At 38.7% G+C, this 24,290-nt stretch overlaps 1 protein-coding gene across 1 annotated transcript in view; it reads left to right on the top strand.

Annotated features, from left to right (window-relative positions):
- LOC136872311 (testis-specific serine/threonine-protein kinase 4-like) overlaps positions 1–24,290 on the top strand; it is a 129,187-nt gene that overhangs the window by 73,478 nt on the left and 31,419 nt on the right. Inside the window, exon 2 of the mRNA XM_067146125.2 lies at positions 236–405. Coding sequence (XP_067002226.1) covers positions 236–405 — 170 coding nt within the window. The remainder of the gene's footprint in view (positions 1–235; positions 406–24,290) is intronic.

The following is a 24,290-nucleotide window of genomic DNA, read 5'->3' on the forward strand; positions in this document are numbered from 1 at the left end:
TTTAATTAAATCCACTGTGTAGTAATTAAATAGCCAATAACATGATGTGGTTTGCTGCTTTATAAGTGTGCGAATTTCCTCCAACTGAGATCCAAATACTTAATCGCAAACATATACGTGTTAAAAATAGATTGTTACTTAAATCTGCTGTCTAGTAATTAAATAGCTTCCAGTGGCCATGCCAGCAGAACAAATGACCGACTCATTGTGTACCGTGATCAACCTTCTTTTCCAGGTAGCTCGCTCTGAGAGACACGACTGTCATGTGGCAGTAAAGATAGTGTCTAAATTTCAAGCACCATCAGACTACCTCAAGAAATTCCTACCCAGAGAAATCGAGGTGGTAAAAGGACTAAAACATCCCAACTTGATTCGCTTCCTCCAGGCTATAGAGACAACTCACAGGTAAGAAGGTATTATTTTACTGCAAATATTTCACATTGTAGTGTAGCCTGTGAGGGTCTAGGAAACTTACCTTTTATCGTAGGGGTTGCAGCCCATTATAATTAAACTTACGTTATGGGACTGTGTACAAAGATATGGTACACTGTGTGTGTACCCCTTTAGTCCCGTTTTCTTTATATGCGGTCAGGAATACAAGCGGATCCCTTCCAAGCCGGCCCCGCAGTTAGGGATAGCATGCCTGCCTCTTACCCGAAGGCCCCGGTTTCGACTCCCGGCCAGGTCAGGGATTTTTACCTGCATCTGAGGGCTGGTTCGAGGTCCACTCAGTCTACATAATTACAATTGAGGGGCTATCTGATGGTGAGATAGCGGCCCTGGACTAAAAAGCCAAGAATAACAGCCGAGAGGATCTGTTGTGCTGACCACATGACACCTCGTAATCTATAGGCCTTTGGGCTGAGCAGCGGTTGGTTGGTAGGCCAAGGCCCTTCGGGGCTGTTGCGCCATGTGGTATGGTTTGGTTTGCATCCCTTCCTGATGTCAACCTCAGCTGATGAGCTAATGTATATTAAATGAATGATACCGAATGTGGGTAATAAGATGGAAGGAATCGGTTGTGGCCCAGGAATAATAACTGTCCTGACATTTGCCTGGAAGTGAAAATGGGAATCCACAGAAAACCATTCTCAGGACAGTTGATGATGGGATTCGAACCCACTAATCTCCTGAATGCAAAGCTTGGATTCATAGCTGTATCATGTTAACACGCGTAGCCACTCTGCACACATATATACAAGGAATGCAGTGAACCATTGAAACAATCAACTGAGCCATATGGATTTCACAGGCATTTGCCGAGTTTGTGTGGTCTGTGTAGACGTTATAATAAAGCTGTCCAGTGATCCAGAGCAAGCTCTCCTCGGATATTCTGATACAATGCGGTGGAAAGTCTGATTCGCTGAATCACAGTCTCAGTTGGCGGAAGTTCACACATTTATAAAGCACATCATCCATCGTTGGTTGTGATTCTGTTCAGGGCATTCCAAGTTCTTCATGGGAAGGCTCCTCTCCTATCCAACCTCCCTCGGTCAACTCTTATTCTTTTCTGGCCCAAATAGTGTTAGGTTTGTGAGGCCTTCCCTTTCTTTTACTAATATCTTCATTATTCAAGGTGTTGGACCTCTTCCATTTTCCTTCTGATTCTGTTAATAGAGAATGGTTACCGAGTTCTACTTCCGCTTCAAACAATTATCACCACCACCAGATCAAAACCAGCAGGAGGGTGCTTGGTGACTCCTCAATTCAGTCAAATGCAACTTAAAGGCTTTTTGCTATTAAACAAGGAATAAAGATACACACTGTTATTCCTTGTTTAATTGTGTGTAGTTTTACAGGTATGTTTTAGTGTGAAACAGTCACACAACATCCCCAAATTGCCCAGATTGCCGGTATAAATAATACTGACCTTACAAGAAGTAAGGGCAGAAACAAACAAGTGGAAGTGACCGTCACCTTAAAAATGCACCACAACACAAGAAAAACAGAAGTTACTTACCCAAAACTGTGCAAATGACCACAAACCGTGGAAGAAAAATTAAATGCGTCACTGTATGAACTTTTAAATAATCAACAAGAAAGACAACACCATGTTTCTTTTCTAAATAATTAGGCAATTTTTAATTTAAAATATCAGTAGAACAATTAAATCCTTTTTTTTTTTTTGCTATTTGCTGTACGTTGCATTGACACAGATAGGTCTTATGGCGATGATGGGGTAGGAAAGACCTAGGAGTTGCAATGAAGCGGCCGTGGCCTTAATTAAGGTACAGCCCCAGCATTTGCCTGGTGTGAAAATGGGAAACCACGGAAAAACATCTTCAGGGCTGCCGACAGTGGGGTTTGAACCCACTATCTCCCGGATGCAAGCTCACAGCTGCGCGATTCTAACCACATGGCCAACTTGCCTGGTCAATTAAATACTGAACACCTTCAAGAAACAAAAAATAATAATATTAAGCAAACAAACATCTTTTCTAGTGATCGGCCAATCCTGATTAATAAAATTGTGACCCAATTGTTTTTAACTTACTAGATCAACAAGTTAATGTTGATTAATAAACTTAAGAAACACATTGCTTACAACCTCGGTAACTTTTGTTTCAATTTAATCCAGTCTTAACATAAAAGTTTCTATACCATTCACTTGAAATTCTGTAATAAATGATAGTTTCATACTCTTGAAGAATTTATTTTAAACAAAATTTAAAACCTTAGGTAGACTGCTATGCAAGAAGTTCTCACAAGGAAAATTAACACGCATTCCCCTGTAGAATGAAATAAAATATACAAATTATGCAAAAGGAATTAAAACGTAGCATAGTTGATCAATATCAGGAAATGCAATAATGGGACTGAGCATTTATAACACAACCAAACACAAATTACTTTCAGGTAATTTAATAAGCTCTATCTTCAACCGATTACTACTCCAAATTAATAATCATCACCATGACAACAACAACACGACCACCTCAGAAATGGCTGGGCCAATCCCCAAGTAGAAGCGCAACAATGCAAAAAAGATAGAGACAAAAGAAAATCAGAAAAGCAGGTCCCAAAAAAAAAAAAAGAAAAAGAAAAAAGAAAAAAAAAAGGAAAAGGCAAATTAAATTTAAAAAAACAGCATCAAATAAGAGAGGGAACGAAACTTCCAACTCATAAATCTTGTGAAAACTGCCTCGCTTAATAACCTTCCATTTACCAATATTAAGCCCCACCATTTTATTTATTTATTTAGCGTATGGCATACAAATACATTATTACAAATGAACAACAATAATCGATGAACCAAACTACAAACAAACATTTAGACCTTGTATGTATTCAATACATTTTGGGGTTGCTAATAAGAAGTATTCAGATGGCCCTCCATATGCTCTGATGCTGCATTCCTCCCTGATGTGTTTAACAGTTTGTCACGGTGCACCACAGTCGCATTCGCCATTTAAAAAGTGAATCCCCACATCTTCCGTGTCCCGTCCTGAGTCGGTTGAGCACTGACCATACCTTGCGAGGTTGATCAAACCCTAGAACTGTCTTATCGATGCATGGCATTTCCAGGCATGTAGCTGGAGCATTTTGCATCCATTCTTCCCTCCAGGAATCGGTGATGTTGAACCCGATGTGATTGATGTCAAGCAGGGCTAGACAACTTACCAATATTTTAATAATAGTAATATGGTTAGGATACCAATTTTGAACATGAGTTACCAAACAATCCACTTTCACCATGGGAACATCAACTTACATAATTTCATTACACCCCCAAAAAATATTAATAGTCCGCAAACGTAAGCTCCCAGAGTGTATTATATACGGATTTAAAATTCTGGTATATCACACACAAAGCACAATTCAGATGGTTGATAAAACTTCGTTGAAATACAAGTAGATGTATAACGGAGGTGTTTCCAAAATAAAATCAGAATGGTCAAAACATACAGTCTTGGAGATGTAGCAGGAATACCAACATTGAGGCTTGAAGACAGTCACTTAAATAAATTCATGTTGATGACGATGTTTCAGTATTAACAAAGCTGAAGAAGGTCCTGGGGTATTGACCCTGGCATATAAACTAACTCAACCCGGTTCCATTGGATTAGATGGATTCATGGCATGGCGTGAATACAGTGCGCATCCAGTGTCCATGATAGCAGCAGACTCCCTGCTAGCCCCAGCACAAACAGCCTCGGGCACTTTCACCAGGAAAAACTGCCCAAACAGGCTGCACAGTAAGTTAGAGTAAAGGCAGGCAAGTTCAAGCCCGCTACAGGAGGGAGCAGCACCAGACAGAGGCCTCCAGCCAAAGATATTCATTCCCGTCGAAACATAAGTAAAATTTAAATGAGTTGAACCACGTTCTCATATGCAGAAAATACAAACAGTTCGTGACTTAAAATCACATTTAAAATCAAATTAGTCCACACCTTGGCGAAAGGGTTCACTATACAAATTTCTACGGAAATATAACCCAGTTCCAAAACTGTCTATGCAGGGAGCTTATTTACATTAACTCCGTCATAAATATAATAATAAACTTGTGTGTTTGACAGACTGGAAAGCCTTAAAGTTACATTTAAATGGAAAGTATGGCTTCCTTCTTAACAAATCCTCAATTCAGATTGCCACATTCTGCTGCTCCATTAAGTTTCTACTGATGACCATATGTGCCCTCTGAACTGGTAGGTGCCTGAATTTTATTGCTATGTCCTGATATAGGGAAAGCTGTGTTCAGTGATATTTTTCTTTACTCTCTCCTATCACGTTGTTAAGTTGCCTTATTCTTGGAAATTCAGTATCACTCAACAAAGGTAATCAAACCACAGGAGTGGATTAAATGGTGTCATTGATTATACACATGGTCTGATTCAAGACTACGTCAATCTTCTTAACAAATTTAATGTTCAGCCACACTGAAGGGGAGTACACTGCTCATGTTCACAGAATTGATGCAAAACCAACTAGTTCATGCAGGATGTTGTTCCTTTTCCGTAGTTTAGCAGCGCTATTGCTCAGGTGTTTCTTGAAAGATAGTCTATGGTCAAGAATAACCCTGAGGTACTTTGGGCTTGAGTTTCAAAGTAGCAGGGTGCCAGTGACCTTCAAAGTAACTTTTATCTGCTGGTTGTTTGGGTGGAAAGAAAATGATGGACAAGCCTCGCACAGGTCGTCCAAGGGCAACGACTGCAGTCAATGAAAATTAACTTTGAATTTCAGCTCGGAGGCACCTTAACCCAATAAAACCATACTGAATGATGATCTTCAGGCAGTCCAGATCACTGCATTTCAACTCAAACTGTGAGAAACGGGTTTGACAAGGCACAACTTCACTCTAGATGTGCATGGTGTGGCCCGGCCCTGAAACTTTGACATCAAGGGACATTGTAGAGATGTGGACCTAACACTGTGCTCAAAGGAGTCCTCAGAATTGGCATAAATTCCTTGTGTGTTTGAGTCATCAGTCCATAGACAGGTTTGATGCCTCTCTCCATGCCAGCCTATCCTGTGTTTTTACATAACTGCTGCATCCTACATCTGCTCTAATCTGCTTGTCATATTCATACCTTGGTCTACCCCTACCATTCCTACCCACTACACTTCCCTCAAAAACCAACTGAACAAGTCCTGGGTGTCTTAAGATGTGTCCTATCATTCTGTCTCTTCTTCTCATCAAATTTAGCCACAACGATCTCCTCTCACCAATTTGATTCAGTATCTCTTCATTAGTGATTCTATCTATCCATCTCACCTTCAGCATTCTTCTGTAACACCACATTTCAAAAGCTTCTATTCTTTTTATGATCTAGTTAATGTCCATATTTCACTTCTATACAATGCCACCCTCCAGACGAAAGTCTTCAAAAATGTATTTCTAATTCTTATAGTGTTCAAAGTGAGTCCTTATCACCACTAAATACTGCATCAGCCTTGTTCTTGATGATCATTGGCAATGTGTTTGGAAGCAATCTGGTCACGTTTCTCATGTCAGACATAGTGTCCAACACATGCAGCATGGTAGTGGTTCCCCGATGTTTGGATGACACCGTACCCCCACTCCTAGTCACGCATGGCAATGTCACGGCTGAACAATACAGGGGTGACTTCCTCTGACTCATCTAGACACTGTATTGCCAGCATTTTGGAGGAGAATTTGTCTTAATGGATGATAAAGTGCATCCATTCAGGTGTTCTTGTTAATGACTTCCTTTATAATCAAGATATTGCTCAACTAGAGTGGCTGTCATGTTACCCAGTCATAAACTCTACCATACATACCTGGACGTCATAACCCACCAACCACTCTGCAAAATCTATGTCAAATCACCATTGAGGAGTGGGCCAATTAGGACCAACCTTACCTTGAAGAACGATTGGACAATATTCAAAGACGAATTCGGTCATGCATCAATGCAAGGGGATGTGTTACCTGGAATTAACAGCACTGATGTGTGCTTTAGTCTGCAAACCACATTGAGAAAGCTAAGCTGTATTGTTGTAGAAGATCTCATTTGTTGTTTTGTTGGGCAATAAATAACACTGATAAGGCGCATCTGTATGTCACTTTTTAGTTCTTTTGTGAACGATTAAAAACTCTTTGGTCCAAGGTGTAGCAAAACTTTTTTAATGTGTGCATATAAGAAAACATAAAGATCCAATAATACTGCCTTGTGAAACCCCCCTCTTAATCATTACAAGGTCAGATAATGATTCACTTACTTACTTACTCTAATTATCTGAGATCTTGTTTCTCACCCATTCAATTAATCTTTTGTCTAGTCCAGTAATTCTCACATTTGTCAGTAGTCCTGCATGGTCTACTCTATCAGAAACCTTGGATAAGTCAATAGTGAGTCCATTTGATCTGAATAGAAAATATCTGCTATATCTTGCTGGAATCTTATAAGTTAAGCTTCACTGGAAAAACCTTTCATAAACACAAATTGCCTTCTATCTAACCAGTTAAATATGTCTAATATAATCAGAAAGAATGCATTCTCAGAACTCATATGCAACACGTGCTAAGCTGACAGGCCCATGATCATCTAATGTATGTTTATTACCCTTTCCTCTGTACACCGGGGCTACTAAAGAAACTGGTATAATTACTTCACGCAAACAGTACCAAATAAGTACCTCAGATATGGTACTATATCCTAGCCCACTACCTTGTGTATGTTCCGAGAAATGTTATATTATCAATTACCACTGCTTTTCTAGCTTTCACCATTTGTATCTTTTCGTAAATACACTGCCTGACAAAAAAAGTTAAATACCCAAAAGGGGTGATCCAATATTATCCCATTTTGGTATACATGCATACCATTGATGTGTGAATAAATTATTAGATTTACAAGGATCCGTAATGCGTAAAACGCTCACTAGAGTGCAGTCGTGATGGCACCGTCCTGTTGTTGATGAAGTTGTTACCAGTCAACTGCTGTGAGACGTGCAGAGAGGACTACATACAATACGAAGCACCCGCAATGCCTCGCAGACGTGTTTAGACAGTCTATCCACCAATATTGACAGCATTTGACAGAGGCCGCATTGTGGGACTGCATGAGGCTGGTTGGTCGTATCGTGCAATTGCCAGGCATGTGGGCCATCAGATGCCACAGTGGGCCGATGTTGGACTTAATGGGTACATGAGGATACCCAATCACGTCATGCAAGTTCGGATTGACCAAGAAACACCACCCCGAGTGGGGACCGCCGTATGGTGCGCCAAGCATTGCGGGATCCCATAACTTCGGCACCCGCCATCCGCGAACATGTACTGGAGACTACAACATCCTGGAAGTTCCCGCACAGTGTATCGATAACTCGCATCTGCCGGATTGGGGTCCTTCCGTCCCATGCGTCGGTTGCCATTGACCCCAGAACACCAACGCCTGCCAGGGAGGCATGAACAGAGGACGACTGGCGTAGCATCAGATATTCAGAGGATATTCGGAGGATATTCAGATAATAATATTATTATTATTAACAAATACATCGCAAATGGGAAATATCCTGATGGCAATGGTCATTTACAGTAGCGTAATAATAAACTGAAGTTAACATAATTACCAAACAACAAACAAACAAACAAACAAACAAACAAACAGACAAAAATCAAGAGTACAACAAGCAATTCCATGAAAAGAAAATATTACAAGAAATACTACTAGTTCAACATTCTAAATCCAGCATCATCATAATGAAATGGCGTATGGCTTCTAGCGCCGGGAGATCCCAGGGCAGGTTCGGCTCGCCAGGTGCAGGTCTTTTAATTTGACTCCCATAGGCGACCTGTGTGTCGTGATGAGGATGAAATGATGAAGAAGACAACACATACACCCAGCCCCCGTGCCAGGGAAATGAACCAATGATGGTTAAAATTTCTGACCCTCCCAGGAATCGAACCCGGGAGCCCTGTGACCAAAGGCCAGCATGCTAACCATTTAGCCATAGAGCCGGACAGCATCATCATATAAAAATTCACACACAACTTAAGTATTTCCAGTGCTTAATACTACAGCTTACAATACTATGGGTTGAGCTTACTACTAGCTTTACATTATAAGTAATAATAAAGTGAAGTTAAACCATAATTACCCTACAACAACAACAACAACAACAAAAACAGCAAAGAGTACAACAAGCAGTTCCATGGAAAGAAAATATTACAAGAAATACTACTAGTTTAACTTTCTAAATCCAGCATAATCATATACAATTACTTCCAGTACTTAACACTATGGCTTACAATACACAATTATTACAATACAATACAATGTTCAGTGATGAGTCCCACTTCTCCATAACCTCCGATGACCATCGTGTGCAAGTTTGGCGACATCGAGGGCAGAGGGCATATCCCGCCCATATTGTGGAAAGACATACTGGCCTAATCCCTGGCATCATGGTGTGAGGAGCCATAGGATATGCATTCAGGTCACCTCTAATAGTGCTTCGGCAGACTTTGACGGCACAGCAATACATCACAGACATTCTGCGTCCACACATCCTACCCTTTATGGCACAGCACCCTGGTACAGTGTTCCAATAAGATAATGCACATCCACACACAGCATGTGTGTCTATGGACTGCCTAGAACATGTTGAAGTCCTTCCATAGCCTGCAAGATCCCCAGACCTCTTCATCATTGAACGCGTGTGGAATGACATTGGAAGGGGACTCCATCCCAGTACCATCCTGCAGGATCTGGACGGACAGCTGCAACAACTGTGGACAAACTTGTCTCAGGAGAGGATCCAAAGGCTGTTTGTCACCATTCTGAACCACATAAGGGCATGCATGCATTGCGGCCAGGGGGGTTGCAACACCCTACTGACCTGGCATCAACTTATCACCTGTAACTGCCAACAGCCTTGTCTCTTTTATTCCATATTGTAATCAGTTCAGTAAAGGCACATGGTCTTTCAGCATATGTGGTATCAATCACTTTCAACCACTCCTTCTGGGTGTTTAATTTTTTTTGTCAGGCAGTGTATATTTGTTATCATAGGTAAATTTAATACTGACTAGGTAGCATTAGTTGCTTCCTCTACCTGGATTTATCCTTATATCCAACTAACTTTACATATTCTTTGCCTTCTGCACATTCTCACATAGTTCAGACATTAGGAAGGAGGTGCAGATTAGAAAAAAATAGAGTTAGGAATGGTTATGGAAGTAAGGATATATTGAAGGAACTTACTAGGAGATTGAATTTAGCAAAAAAAAAAAAATTTTAAATTAATTAATTAACAGATCAGACACTACCTGTTCAAAGAATGAAATGAATCTGTTAGAGAAAGGTCTCAAATTCAATTGCCGGGAACATCATAACAAAAACTAAAACAGCTCATCACTGACGTAGAAATTGCTTGTGACAAAATACCCTCTCCACAAAGAGAAATAATAAAAAACGTAGCCACCAACGAAGCCCTAAAAATAATCACACAAGAAAACTCCACCAAACAACTGAACTGTGCCACTCAATACTCAGCATTTAAAAAAGTTAAGAACAGAAATAAAAATTACAACCTTATCGTCACAAAAGCGGATAAAGGTAACACAACAGTCATAATGAAGAAAAATGAGTACATAGAAAAAAACAATAGAATTTATCAACAACAATGGTAATTAAAACATGACCCTACAAATAAATTTCAAAACAAAATAAAGCAAGCTATCAAGGAAACAGACTCTATTTTCCCAAAACAAGAAAAATAAAGCCTCCCATCAAAAATCCCAAATTCCCCACACTAAGAACACTCCCCAAAATACACAAACAGTCATGTCCCATTAGACCAATAGTAAATTTTAAAGATGCACCAAGTTACAATTTAAGCAAACAACTCAACCTAATTCTAAAAGAGAAAATTTCACTTAAAGAAGACAGATCAATTAAAAACAGCCCAGAACTAATTAAAGAACTAAATACACTTAAAATACCAGAGAGCACACGCATGATATCTTCTGACATCACTAACGTGTACACCAACATACCAATAGATGAATCCATTAAAATTATTGAAAATCTTCTTAAAGAAAATACTTCTCCACAACAAACCAAAAAAATTATTAGCCTTCTTAGAACAACACTACACCAAAATTGCTTTGCATTGAATGACAAATTCTATTGCCAAAAGGAAGGGTTAGATATAATAGCAAACATTTTTCTGAATAACTTTGAAAACATCTTCTTAATGGGCCAGCATTTAAAAGGAATCTTACACTGGAGCAGATACATGGATGATGTCATATGGATATATGATAATGACATCACTAATGCACACCAGTTATTAAACACAATAAATTCTTTACACAAGTCCATCACTTTCACAATGGAGCCAGAAACTAACAAGAAATTAATCTATTTAGACATCACAATCAACAGAAATAATGACAACCTACAGTATCTTACAAAGTATATAGAAAGCTCACTCAGACGTCGCACACTATTGACGAGTCAAACCACCCTTACACACACAAAATAGCAGGACTGAATACAATGATACACAGAGCTATTTCCGTACCAGTGAGCACAACGGATTTCAATGAAGAGATACAAATCATTAAACAATTCATGAAAGAAACTATTAAATAAACATTAAAAAAATTGCTGGGAAACCACCACACATGACAAAGAAAAATATTTGGTTCTCAACTACGTTAACAAGAACACATACAAAGTAGCTAATATTTTCAATAATCAATAATCAATCAATATTGATCTGCATTTAGGGCAGTCGAACAGGTGGCTGATTCCCTATCTGTTGCTTCCCTAGCCTTTTCCTAAATGATTTCAAAGAAATTGGAAATTTATTGAACGTCTCCCTTGGTAAGTTATTCCAATCCCTAACTCCCCTTCCTATAAATGAATATTTGCCCCAGTTTGTCCTCTTGAATTCCAACTTTATCTTCATATTGTGATCTTTCCTACTTTTATAAACGCCACTCAAACTTATTCGTCTACTAATGTCATTCCACGCCATCTCTCTGCTGACAGCTCGAAACATACCAATTAGTCGAGCAGCTTTTCTTCTTTCTCTCAATTCTTCCCAACCCAAACTTTGCAACATTTTTGTAACGCTACTCTTTTGTTGGAAATCACCCAGAACAAATCGAGCTGCTTTTCTTTTGATTTTTTCCAGTTCTTGAATCAGGTAATCCTGGTGAGGGTCCCATACACTGGAACCATACTCTAGTTGGGGTCTTACCAGAGACTTATATGCCCTCTACTTTACATCCTTACTACAACCCCTAAACACCCTCATAACCATGTGCAGAGATCTGTACCCTTTATTTACAATCCCATTTATGTGATTACCCCAATGAAGATCTTTCCTTATATTAACACCTAGATACTTACAATGATTCCAAAAGGAACTTTCACCCCATCAACGCAGTAATTAAAACTGAGAGGACTTTTCCTATTTGTGAAACTCACAACCTGACTTTTAACCCCGTTTATCAACATACCATTGCCTGCTGTACATTTCACAACATTTTCGAGGTCACGTTGCAGTTGCCCACAATATTGTAACTTTTTTATCACTCTATAGACAATAGCATCATCCGCAAAAAGCCTTACGTCCGATTCCACTCCTTTACTCATATCATTTATATATATAAGAAAACATAAAGGTCCGATGATACTGCCTTGAGGAATTCCCCTCTTAATTATTACAGGGTCAGATAAAGCTTTGCGTACTCTAATTCTCTGAGATCTATTTTCTAGAAATATAGCAACCCATTCAGTCACTCTTTTGTCTCGTCCAATTGCACTCATTTTTGCCAGTAGTCTCCCATGATCCACCCTATCAAATGCTTTAGACAGGTCAATCGCGATACAGTCCATTTGACCTCCAGAATCCAAGATATCTGCTATATCTTGCTGAAATCCTACAAGTTGAGCTTCAGTGGAATAACCTTTCCTAAAACCAAATTGCCTTCTATCGAACCAGTTATTAATTTCACAAACATGTCTAATATAATCAGAAAGAATGCCTTCCCAAAGCTTACATACAATGCATGTCAAACTTACTGGCCTGTAATTTTCAGCTTTATGTCTATCACCCTTTCCTTTATACACAGGGGCTACAATAGCAACTCTCCATTCATCTGGTATAGCTCCTCCAACCAAACAATAATCAAATAAGTACTTCAGATATGGTACTATATCCCAACTCATTGTCTTTAGTATATCTCCAGAAATCTGATCAATTCCAGCCGCTTTTCTAGTTTTCAACTTTTGTATCTTATTGTAAATGTCATTGTTATCATATGTAAATAATATTACTTCTTTGGCCTTAGTCTCTTCCTCTATCTCGAAATAAGAAATAAGGTTTAAAAGTAGTCTTTAGAATGAACAACACACTACAGAGACACATTAGCAAGTGCAACTTAAACAAAAAAGACCCTTTCTCAAAGTCAGGAGTATATGAACTCAAGTGCCAAGAACCTATATAGGTCAAATGAAACGCAATTTCCACACAAGATACAAAAAACACGATCAGATATAATCGGCATTCAGCCTTCGGGGAGCTCATATACGACTGTTTACACCATTTCACAGACATCAATACAGATCTAAAAATTTTACACATCAAAAATAAAAGTAAATCTTTGAATATAAAGGAAGCAATTGAAATTTACATCACAAAAAATGCTAATGTAACTAACCTAAATGACCATACACACTTAAAAAATTCCCCCTTCTTCGCTCTACTCACATAACATCTGGACAACACTTACTCATTAAATTAGCTTTTATCATAATAACAATATTTAATCCCTTTTTTTTTGAATGATACTTGTTCGTGGCGTCGACCTCTGCAGATCTTCTGCCACTACTTTCACCATATTATAGGAACCTGCATGTAAGTGTAATTACGGAAGTGTAGAGTGTTGAATGTGAGGAAAGGAACCTCAAGGATGACACAAACACCCAGCCCAGGGATATTAATCATTTACAATTAAAAAGACCCAGCCGGGAATCGAACCCAGGGCCGCTGGCTGACAGGCGGACGTGTTGCCCCTACATCGTGGGGCCGGACACATTTAATAGTTAGTCTCTATTTCAATTCCTTACTTTATTCACCTAAAATCATTAAGTTGTATTCATCCATATTACATAAAAGCACATTTTAACATGAAATAATAGGTTAATTAATAACCTTCTCTCCCCTCTCCAGTGTTGATACAAGGTTCCACAGTGCTCCACTCGCTCCACTCTACTTCCCCCTCCCCTCTCCATTGTACAGTATACTAGATTTTTTGATATTTAGACATTTCATGATCCGTATTGAAGTGCGATTACAATAATTGAAATTATTAGGGGTTCTCCTATTCAATATAAAGACATTTATTAATGTGAATAGATCACATGTCATTCACATGAGGTACTAGTTTCAGCGCTGAACTTGTGCCATCATCAGCCAACGAGTCAAATCAGGCAAACACAAACAACTTTAAAACACACTGTAACACCTGCATAGATGAATATTAAATAAAATATGGTACATGATGATATTGCACTTTAGTGTAAAATCCTTTTAAAAATGATGGTGACTCCGTTGTTTTGTACACATGGTGCGTCCAGCTTGTATAGGTCTTTAGTTCTTTAATCTTGTGAAAATACGCTGTAGAGTTTTAATGTCATGTGAAGTTGACACTTTGTTTAATCATTGATTTGGTTCCGAAAAAATATATATATATATATATATATTTTTTTTTTTTTTTGCTAGTTGCTTTACGTCGCACCGACACAGATAGGTCTTATGGCGACGATGGGACAGGGAAGGGCTAGGAGTGGGAAGGAAGCGGCCGTGGCCTTAATTAAGGTACAGCCCCAGCATTTGCCTGGTGTGAAAATGGGAAACCACGGAAAACCATTTTCAGGGCTGCCGACAGTGGGGTTCGAACCTACTATCTCCCGAATACTGGATACTGGCCGCACTTAAGCGACTGCAGCTATCGAGCTCGGTCCGAAAAAATGTAAACGTGCATGTGACGGACTTGGTCAGACCCAAAGAATTAATCCTCACTTCATTATGGAGTTTTGGAACCTGGAGAAGAAAAAAATTAAAAGCCGAATTAGACAAAAGATAGAAAGGAAAGAATAAAAAGAAATGTCTAGAAAAGACGAGAAACGACTAACGATTAAAACTCTCTCCCTCCAAGAAACAAGCAATACATCCTTATCCCTCCTGAAAATCATTTCGCCCCGTTTGAGAATTGCCTGGTGTTCCTTTAGATCTTTCGATATATCCCTATTTGACTGTAATGTTCCACATATGGCAGTGTTCTGTTCCCGTAATTGTTTCACGAGTCCAACGCTGTTGTAATAATTATCCATATATACTGTATACCACTGAACAAGATAATTTCCAAGCAGCTGAAAAACTGTGCTTTGTAAATTCACACCACTTGCATCATATTATACCAGGAGTTTACAGATATACCATGGTGTTAGACGCACAAACCATCCCTACTAAAATCCCATATTTTATTATTTTACCAGCATTGAATACGTGGAATCTCAGGCTAGCATTCCCTCATCCAGAACAATTTTCTGTTTGGGAGTATAAAGCTCTGTAAATCTGTCACAAAGTTTCTGTAAAATGGGTCTAATTTTATATAATCTGTCAGTGCTGAGAGATGGTTTACTAATGATGTTGGTAGTGAGCATCAAACCCAGGAATTATCTCATTTCTGAATCCATCACTGGACTCCAGGTTTGCGTAAGAGTGTTTAGAGAAGGGACGTGGCACAGCACTGATTACCTGACTAGCATTCATATTTGTTTGCTTGCACAAGTATTTGAGAAATTCAGCTGTGAGAAATAGATTTACAAATGACATCTCGTTAGAATTTTCTGTTTCAATGTTTAGACCTGGTTTAGCCGTAAATGGGATAGCAGGGGCGGGCGGGGGGGGGGGGGGGGGGGGGGGGAATAAAGGTGAACCTTCAGGTACTGTGCTTTCTGTCATGTGTCCAGGAGAATCTTCATCACTGTCACTTTCACTTAGTTCAGGAATTAGTTCATCACTGAGTCTTCATTGAATAGGATGTCGGCAATTTCGTCAACACTTCTATTGTCCCTGAACGCCGTGGTCACATTTCAGAACGTGACTATTCACATGCTTGTGCAATCACAAACCAACTAAGCAGCTAGCTTGGCCAACAATACAATACTATACAATCAATACTGATCTGCATTTAGGGCAGTCGCCCAGGTGGCAGATTCCCTATCTGTTGCTTTCCTAGCCTTTTCCTAAATGATTTCAAAGAAATTGGAAATTTATTGAACATCTCCCTTGGTAAGTTATTCCAGTCCCTCACTCCCCTTCCTATAAATGAATATTTGCCCCAGTTTGTCTTCTTGAATTCCAACTTTATCTTCATATTGTGATCTTTCCTACTTTTATAAACACCATTCAAACTTATTCGTCTACTAATGTCATTCCACGCCATCTCTCCGCTGACAGCTCGGAACATACCACTGAGTCGAGCAGCTCTTCTTCTTTCTCTCAATTCTTCCCAACCCAAACATTGCAACATTTTTGTAACGCTACTCTTTTGTCGGAAATCACCCAGAACAAATCGAGCTGCTTTTCTTTGGATTTTTTCCAGTTCTTGAATCAGGTAATCCTGGTGAGGGTCCCATACACTGGAACCATACTCTAGTTGGGGTCTTACCAGAGACTTATATGCCCTCTCCTTTACATCCTTACTACAACCCCTAAACACCCTCATAACCATGTGCAGAGATCTGTACCCTTTATTTACAATCCCATTTATGTGATTACCCCAATGAAGATCTTTCCTTATATTAACACCTAGATACTTACAATGATCCCCAAAAGGAACTTTCACCCCATCAACGCAGTAATTAAAACTGAGAGGACTTTCCCTATTTGTGAAACTCACAACCTGACTTTTAACCCCGTTTATCAACATACCATTGCCTGCTGTCCATCTCACAACATTTTCGAGGTCACGCTGCAGTTGCTCACAATCTTGTAACTTATTTATCGCTCTATAGAGAATAACATCATCCGCAAAAAGCCTTACCTCCGATTCCACTCCTTTACTCATATCATTTATATATATAAGAAAACATAAAGGTCCAATAACACTGCCCTGAGGAACTCCCCTCTCAACTATTACAGGGTCAGACAAAGCTTCACCTACTCTAACTCTCTGAGATCTATTTTCTAGAAAGATAGCAACCCATTCAGTCACTCTTTTGTCTAGTCCAATTGCACTCATTTTTGCCAGTAGTCTCCCATGATCCACCCTATCAAATGCTTTAGACAGGTCAATCGCGATACAGTCCATTTGACCTCCAGAATCCAAGATATCTGCTATATCTTGCTGGAATCCTACAAGTTGAGCTTCAGTGGAATAACCTTTCCTAAAACCGAATTGCCTTCTATCGAACCAGTTATTAATTTCACAAACATGTCTAATATAGGCTAATCAGAAAGAATGCCTTCCCAAAGCTTACATACAATGCATGTCAAACTTACTGGCCTGTAATTTTCAGCTTTATGTCTATCACCCTTTCCTTTATACACAGGGGCTACTATAGCAACTCTCCATTCATCTGGTATAGCTCCTCCGACCAAACAACAATCAAATAAGTACTTCAGATATGGTACTATATCCCAAACCATCGTCTTTAGTATATCCCCAGAAATCTGATCAATTCCAGCCGCTTTTCTAGTTTTCAACTTTTGTATCTTATTGTAAATGTCATTGTTATCATATGTAAATTTTATTACTTCTTTGGCCTTAGTCTCCTCCTCTATCTGGACATTATCCTTGTAACCAACAATCTTTACATACTGCTGACTGAATACTTCTGCCTTTTGAAGATCCTCACATACACACTCCCCTTGTTCATTAATTATTCCTGGAATGTCCTTCTTGGAACCTGTTTCTGCCTTAAAATACCTATACATACCCTTCCATTATTCACTAAAATTCGTATGACTGCCAATTATGCTTGCCATCATGTTATCCTTTGCTGCCTTCTTTGCTAGATTCAATTTTCTAGTAAGTTCTTTCAATTTCTCCTTACTTCCACAGCCATTTCTAACTCTATTTCTCTCCAGTCTGCACCTCCTTTTTAGTCTCTTTATTTCTATATTATAATAAGGTGGGTCTTTACCATTCCTTACCACCCTTAATGGTACAAACCTGTTTTCGCATTTCTCAACAATTTCTTTAAACCCATCCCAGAGTCTGTTTACATTTTTATTTACCGTTTTCCACCGATCATAGTTACTTTTTAGAAACTGCCTCATGCCTGCTTTATCAGCCATATGGTACTGCCTAACAGTCCTACTTTTATGACCTTGCTTTCTATCACATTTATTTTTAACTACCACAAAAACAGCTTCATGATCACTAATACCATCTATTACTTCAGTTTCCCTATACAGCTCATCTGGTTTTATCAGCACGACATCCACGATATTTTTCCCTCTGGTTGGTTCCATCACTTTCTGAATCAGCTGTCCTTCCCATATTAACTTATTTGCCATTTGTTGGTCATGCTTCCTGTTGTTCGCATTTCCTTCCCAATTGACATCTGGCAAATTCAGATCTCTCGCTACAATCACATTTCTTTCCATGTCGTTTCCCACATAGCTGACTATCCTATCAAATAATTCCGAATCCGCGTCAGTGCTACCCTTTCCCGATCTGTAAACTCCAAATATATCAAGTTTCCTATTATCTTTAGAAATGAGCCTTACACCTAGAATTTCTTGTGTCTCATCTTTAACTTTTTCGTAGCTTACAAATTCTTCTTTCACTAGAATGAACACTCCCCCTCCCACCCTTCCTATCCTGTCTCTACGATACACACTCCAGTGCCGTGAGAAAATTTCTGCATCCATTATATCATTTCTCAGCCATGATTCAACTCCTATTACAATATCTGGTAAATATATAATCTATTAAATTACTTAATTCTATTCCTTTCCTTACAATACTTCTACAGTTCAACACTAACAATTTTATGTCATCCCTACTTGATTTCCAGTTCCCTGTTCCCTTATCACAGCTCCCTAGGCCATCCCGTTTCCCTGAATGCACCTCCCTATTACCCTTCCAAACAAATTTCCTAACTTATACGTACCACTGCGGTTTAAATGAAGGCCATCTGAGCACAGATCGCTATCTCCTACCCAGCCATTAGGATCTAGAAATTTCACTCCCAGTTTCCCACATACCCACTCCATAGTCTCATTTAAATCCCCAATCACCCTCCAGTCAGTATCCCTTCTACACAGTATTCCACTAATAACAATCTCCGCTTTCTTAAACTTCACCCGTGCTGCTTTTACCAGATCCCACACATCTCCAACTATGTTGGTACTTATATCAGCTTGCCTTACGTTGTTGGTACCAACGTGAAATACTACTACCTTCTCCTTCCCCTCCTCCCTCTCTTCTACTTTCCTCAACATCTGCCTCAACCTAATTCCTGGATAACACTCTACCCTGGTACCCTTTCCTCCACACACTTTTCCCACGTGTCTAACGATGGAATCTCCCATGACCAGAGCCTCAACCCTACCCACATCGTTTGATCCCCTTCCCTCCTGGTCAGCCCTATCTTTCCTGATAGCTGCAGAAGCTACTTCCTCCTCCCTTTTCTCCTTCCCATGACCCTGTTCCACCTGTCTTTTCCTATCCTCTACTCTACATTTTCCTTTCCTAACTTTTCCCTTCCTCCTACTTACACACATCTCATCAACAGTTCCCTGTCCCTCATCTTCCCTCTGTTGTTCTACCTGGAGTGACTCGTACCGATTTCGCACAGACACCTGTCCTGAATTCTGATCCTGAATAGAGCCCTTAGCCTGCAATCTCCTTCCCCTTAGAACATTAGACCACCTCTCTTCTACAACTCCTCCCTTTCCTTCCACTCCCTCTTGTACACCTACTGTAACCTGTACATTGTTTGAGGGAGTCCTATCTTCCTTCCTGTCTTCTGTGAGAATCCTAATTATCTCCCTTAAACTTTCCAACTCCTCCCTCATACCCCTCAATGCATCGCCACATCCACAGTAAGTACACTCGCGCTCCTTAGCCATTCTTTACGGGGGGGGGAAATGAAATTAAAAATAAAATAACTTATTTGCAAAAAATAAATGAACAGAGGGATATATTTTCTGGGATAGTACACAACAATAAGGTAATTAATAGGCCTATACGACTACACTACAATACTACTTAGTCGTGCTCTATTTTTTTATCCTACAACCCCTGACAGGATAAAAACTGCTGTTAATAACTGAATATCGAAAGTAATAGCCTACACAAGAACTACACAATTCCAAACTGCAATTAAGCCTATTCTAATTACAACAACAGTATTTTGGTAAGAGTTTCTACGGATACCTCTACTACACCAGTACTACACAAATATTTTACAATAATAAAATAATCACACTAAATTCTAATAGGATATTACTCGTATACTACTGTACAGTACACTACAGTAATTTTAAACTACTTTCAGACGTATCCTAATTACGATACGGTACCATACCGTATGTCACTAAACTAAGCACACAGAACTAAGCACTAGCCTTTGTTCAGAAACGGAATAAAAAAATGCATTGGAAGGGAAATCTCCAAGGCCATGTGGTTTCTGGTGAGTAGAAGCAGGTGGAAGCATTCATAAAGGTATTACCCTCATCTCTGTCATACATATTTGTGACAAAAATAAACCACAGCTGTGTAGGAATGGCTACAATTCAAGGTTGCACTTATCTGGGCTAACTTGGATATGGTCCAGAGCATGGACACACACAATAGGCAATAACTTGGATACGGGCGTGAATGTTTTAACAGCAGGAACAATAGTAAGATTTTGTATCCAAGCAATATTTCATCTGCAATTCTACCCATTCATCATGGTCCTAATGTACCAGTGCCACAGCATCCAGAACAATTAAATGGTGGCTCCTCTTATGAAGATGAGGCAGAAATGGTCGGTGGTACCTCTGATTGTGATTATTCACCAGAATTTGCTGGCAAATAACCCAAACTTTTCAAGCAAAGTGCATTAAATGACTTAGTTTGAGTTCTTGGTCTTAGAAAGGAATCTGCCAAGGTATATGGGTCTAAGACTACGTGAAAGAAACATGTTGGCACCGTGGATGATGTACTGTTGGTACAGACAAGGCGAAGAAGAATTTTTACCTTCTTTTTTGATGAGGGAAATTCGGTTTACTGCAACAATGTTCTGGAGGTTATGCTGAAACTAGGAGTACCACATTACGAACCTACACACTGGAGATTTTTTACTGATGCTTCCAAGCTTATGTGTTCTTCTTCACAGTGAAAATGAACTTGTATCAGTTCCCCTTGCCCATTCAGTTATTATGCAAGAAACATACAAAGTCTTGAGATGCTGTTGTGTGCAATAAAGTATCAGGAACACAAAAGGTAAATGGTATTCTGACAGATCTACAAGCAGCTCCCACAAAACATCCCTGTTTTCTGTATGAGTGGGACATCGTACAATATAAACTTCATCATGATCCATTTTGACAAACATTCATATTAATAAGAAATTAAAATGAAGTACCACCTATTCAATACCATTTAATTTTAGTCAGTTTTAGTCTATGGCTGAAGATGACCCATAATGGGGTCAAAACCAGTCCCCTTGTATAAGTGATTTGACATCATATTTAATGGTATTGAATAGGTGGACTTTCATTTTAATTTCTTATTAATATGAGCAGGATAGTCAAGCATGGTCACAACACTAGATACAAAAGGAATGGCAACCACATGAACAGTGGATTGCTCGCTTGAGAAAAAATAAAACAAGAACGTCTTGTTGACATATCCAACATACTGTTACCTCCGCTTCATATCAAACTAGGACTTCTGAAACAATTCGTTAAGGCTATAAACAATGAAGGCAAATGCTTCCATTATCTGTGTCATGTATACCCAGGCATTAAGAATGTCAAAACAAAAGAGAGTATCTTCACAGGTCCAGATATCAGAAAACTCATTTCTGATAACTTACTGATTCTGAAGAAGCTATGTGTGCAGCTGAACGTTCGGCATGGAAAGCATTACGGGATGTAGTCAAAAACTTTCCTGGCAATACAAAGGATCCAGATTACAAACAAATGGTGGACAGAATACTTGTTTCTTTCCAAAATTTAAGCTATAATATGAGCTTAAAGGTGCACAAGTTACATTCACATCTGGACAATTCCCTCAGAACTTAGAAATGCTGAGCAAAGAGCAAGGAGAAATATTCCACAAGGATCTAAAGGAAATTGAATGCAGATATCAAGGGAAATGGAACCAAAACATGCTGGCAGATTATTGCTGGTTTCTTAAGAGAGACAGTCCAACTAAACCTCACAAAATAAAAGCAATAAAGCAAAGTTCCTTAAATTAAATCAAGATATACAATTGAAACCGTGGTCTTGAAATTCTACAACATGTTACCAGGCGCATGAATGATAAATTTTGGACCATTTGACTCCATTCATAAAATTGTTATGCTGATAAATATAGCAGTGTAATATAAGTGTGTTCAGATGAATAAAAATAACAAGAATAACAGTATTTCTTACATGTTATAATAGAGCATATTAATCATGTATGTGCATGAGAGTCTCCTATATTCATTTGAATTTTGCAAAGAAACCTGGTGTGATATAGGAAAAGTAACTTCAGTTCCAGATTCAGCATGCCTGAAATATAAAAGATCATTATTTGAACTTTGTACAGTGATCAGAAAGTTTAAATTTGCAGGCTTGTTTTATCATTATATCCAACTATCTTTACATATTGCTGACTGAATACTTCTGCCTTCTGTGAGACCTCACCGATACACTTCCCTTGTTCATTGATGATCTGTGGAATGTCCTTCCTTGAATATGTTTTTGCCTTTAAGTACCTATACATACCCTTCCGTTTTTCCTTAAAATTCATATGACTGCCAATTATGTTTGCCATCATCTTATCCTTAGCTGACTTTTTTGCTAAATTCAAAGTTTCTTTAATCTTTCCTTACTTCCACAACTGTTCCTAATTCTATTTCTGCACCTGCACCTCCTCCTTAATCTCTTTATTTCTTTGTTGTACTCAAATACAGAGATCCATTCCTTACTAATTTTGAAGACACATACCTGTTTTCACACTACTCAACAATTGCTTTAAACCCATCCCATAGGCTGTTTACATTTTTATTCACCATTTTCTACTTATCATAATTACTTTTAAGGCAATGCATATCTGTGAAGATCCTAAAATCTACACTTTTCATCCTATCACCTTAGAATTTTGATCATTTTATATCAGTATCAGCATGATACAACATACAAAGTTTCAAGTTTCTATCAATAACAGTTTTTGAAATATTCATAAATTTATCAATATTTTTAACAATTTTCGATGTATTTATAAAATACTCCTCATGCCAAACGGCTCAACAGATCTCGCTTAAAATTTAATCTTGGTTTTAAAAGACCAATATAAAAGAAATGATGTGTGGGTTTTGACAAATTTTAATTACACTGAAAGGAACAAATTATTTCACATAGGCTTAACTTTTTAAATATATTTTATGATGATCATGATGATAAAAAACTAGATTGGCACTGAACTATTGCATGTATTTTAAAATTTGCACATCAGTTTGTTATTATGTTGTACCTGAAACTATACTAAAAGTTTCAAGTAGACTGACTGAAAACTGTGGCATGAGGAGCATTTTCAATCTTGAAAAGTGCTGGAAAATAAATTCTGAGGAAAAAGAGATTGAAATTTTAGAGATGAACAATAGTCCAGTACCTGAATCTAGTTGACTTAAAACTCCCCAGCACCATATGTTGGACCCTCTGCTGCCTTCTTCCTAGCCTCGTTAGCAGTTTAAAGAGTTTTAGTTTCCTTCGGGCTGTTTTGAACCCTTGTCGCCCAGACACTCCACTGTGGTCAATTCCACGCTTGTCCCTCATTACACTAATTTTCTATCCTGAGCTGCTAACTTTATCACCCCTAACACTAGCTTTTAGTTTCTCACTTGCTTCACAACCCATGTTGAATTCAGCAATTGCTGATGTTACAGCAATCTGCAGTTCTTTATTTGACATAAACACTTCCTTCGGATACTTAGCCCAAATTAAATTATGCATTCCCCGGGCACAATATTTGGTGTGGGGATTTTAACTTCCCCTACTTGATCTTGTAAACTAGTACTTACATTCTTATTCCTGTTAGAAATGTCATTGTTTCACTTTATCCAACACTTTACTAGGTCGTTTCTTCCGGCGACGACAAGTCTCAATTCTTCTGCCCACAATGTACACACTGATAATAACACAACCTCACAAATTCCAACCTCAAAAACTAAACTGCTTGCACTAAGTAGATACTGTTATTGTTTATGGATCATTTATAATACACTTATTACAAATGTAACATTTAAGAAAATACAGAAAAGCAGAGTAGGCCTAAAACACGAATGATAAACACAAAACGTGAGATCACAACTCTTTGTTTACATTCAACACATGGACAAGCTCCATTCTTGAAATAAGCGCCAATTCCACTCGATATATCGATAGTCCATCAGAATAGCCAACATAAAGACCCACAGCAACAAAATTTCCTACATTCAACCCGCACGCTCAATTCAAAATCTTCGAAAAACGAAAGATATTCATGAGAATAGTGTCGACTGGCGGCAACGCCCACTTGCACCGGGTCATTTAAATGGCCACTAAGGGCTTTAAATGGCTGATATTTAAATAAAACAAAGCTCAAAAATAAA

The sequence above is a fragment of the Anabrus simplex genome, chromosome 4, assembly GCF_040414725.1.
Source record: "Anabrus simplex isolate iqAnaSimp1 chromosome 4, ASM4041472v1, whole genome shotgun sequence".
Classification (NCBI taxonomy): Eukaryota; Metazoa; Arthropoda; class Insecta; order Orthoptera; family Tettigoniidae; genus Anabrus; species Anabrus simplex.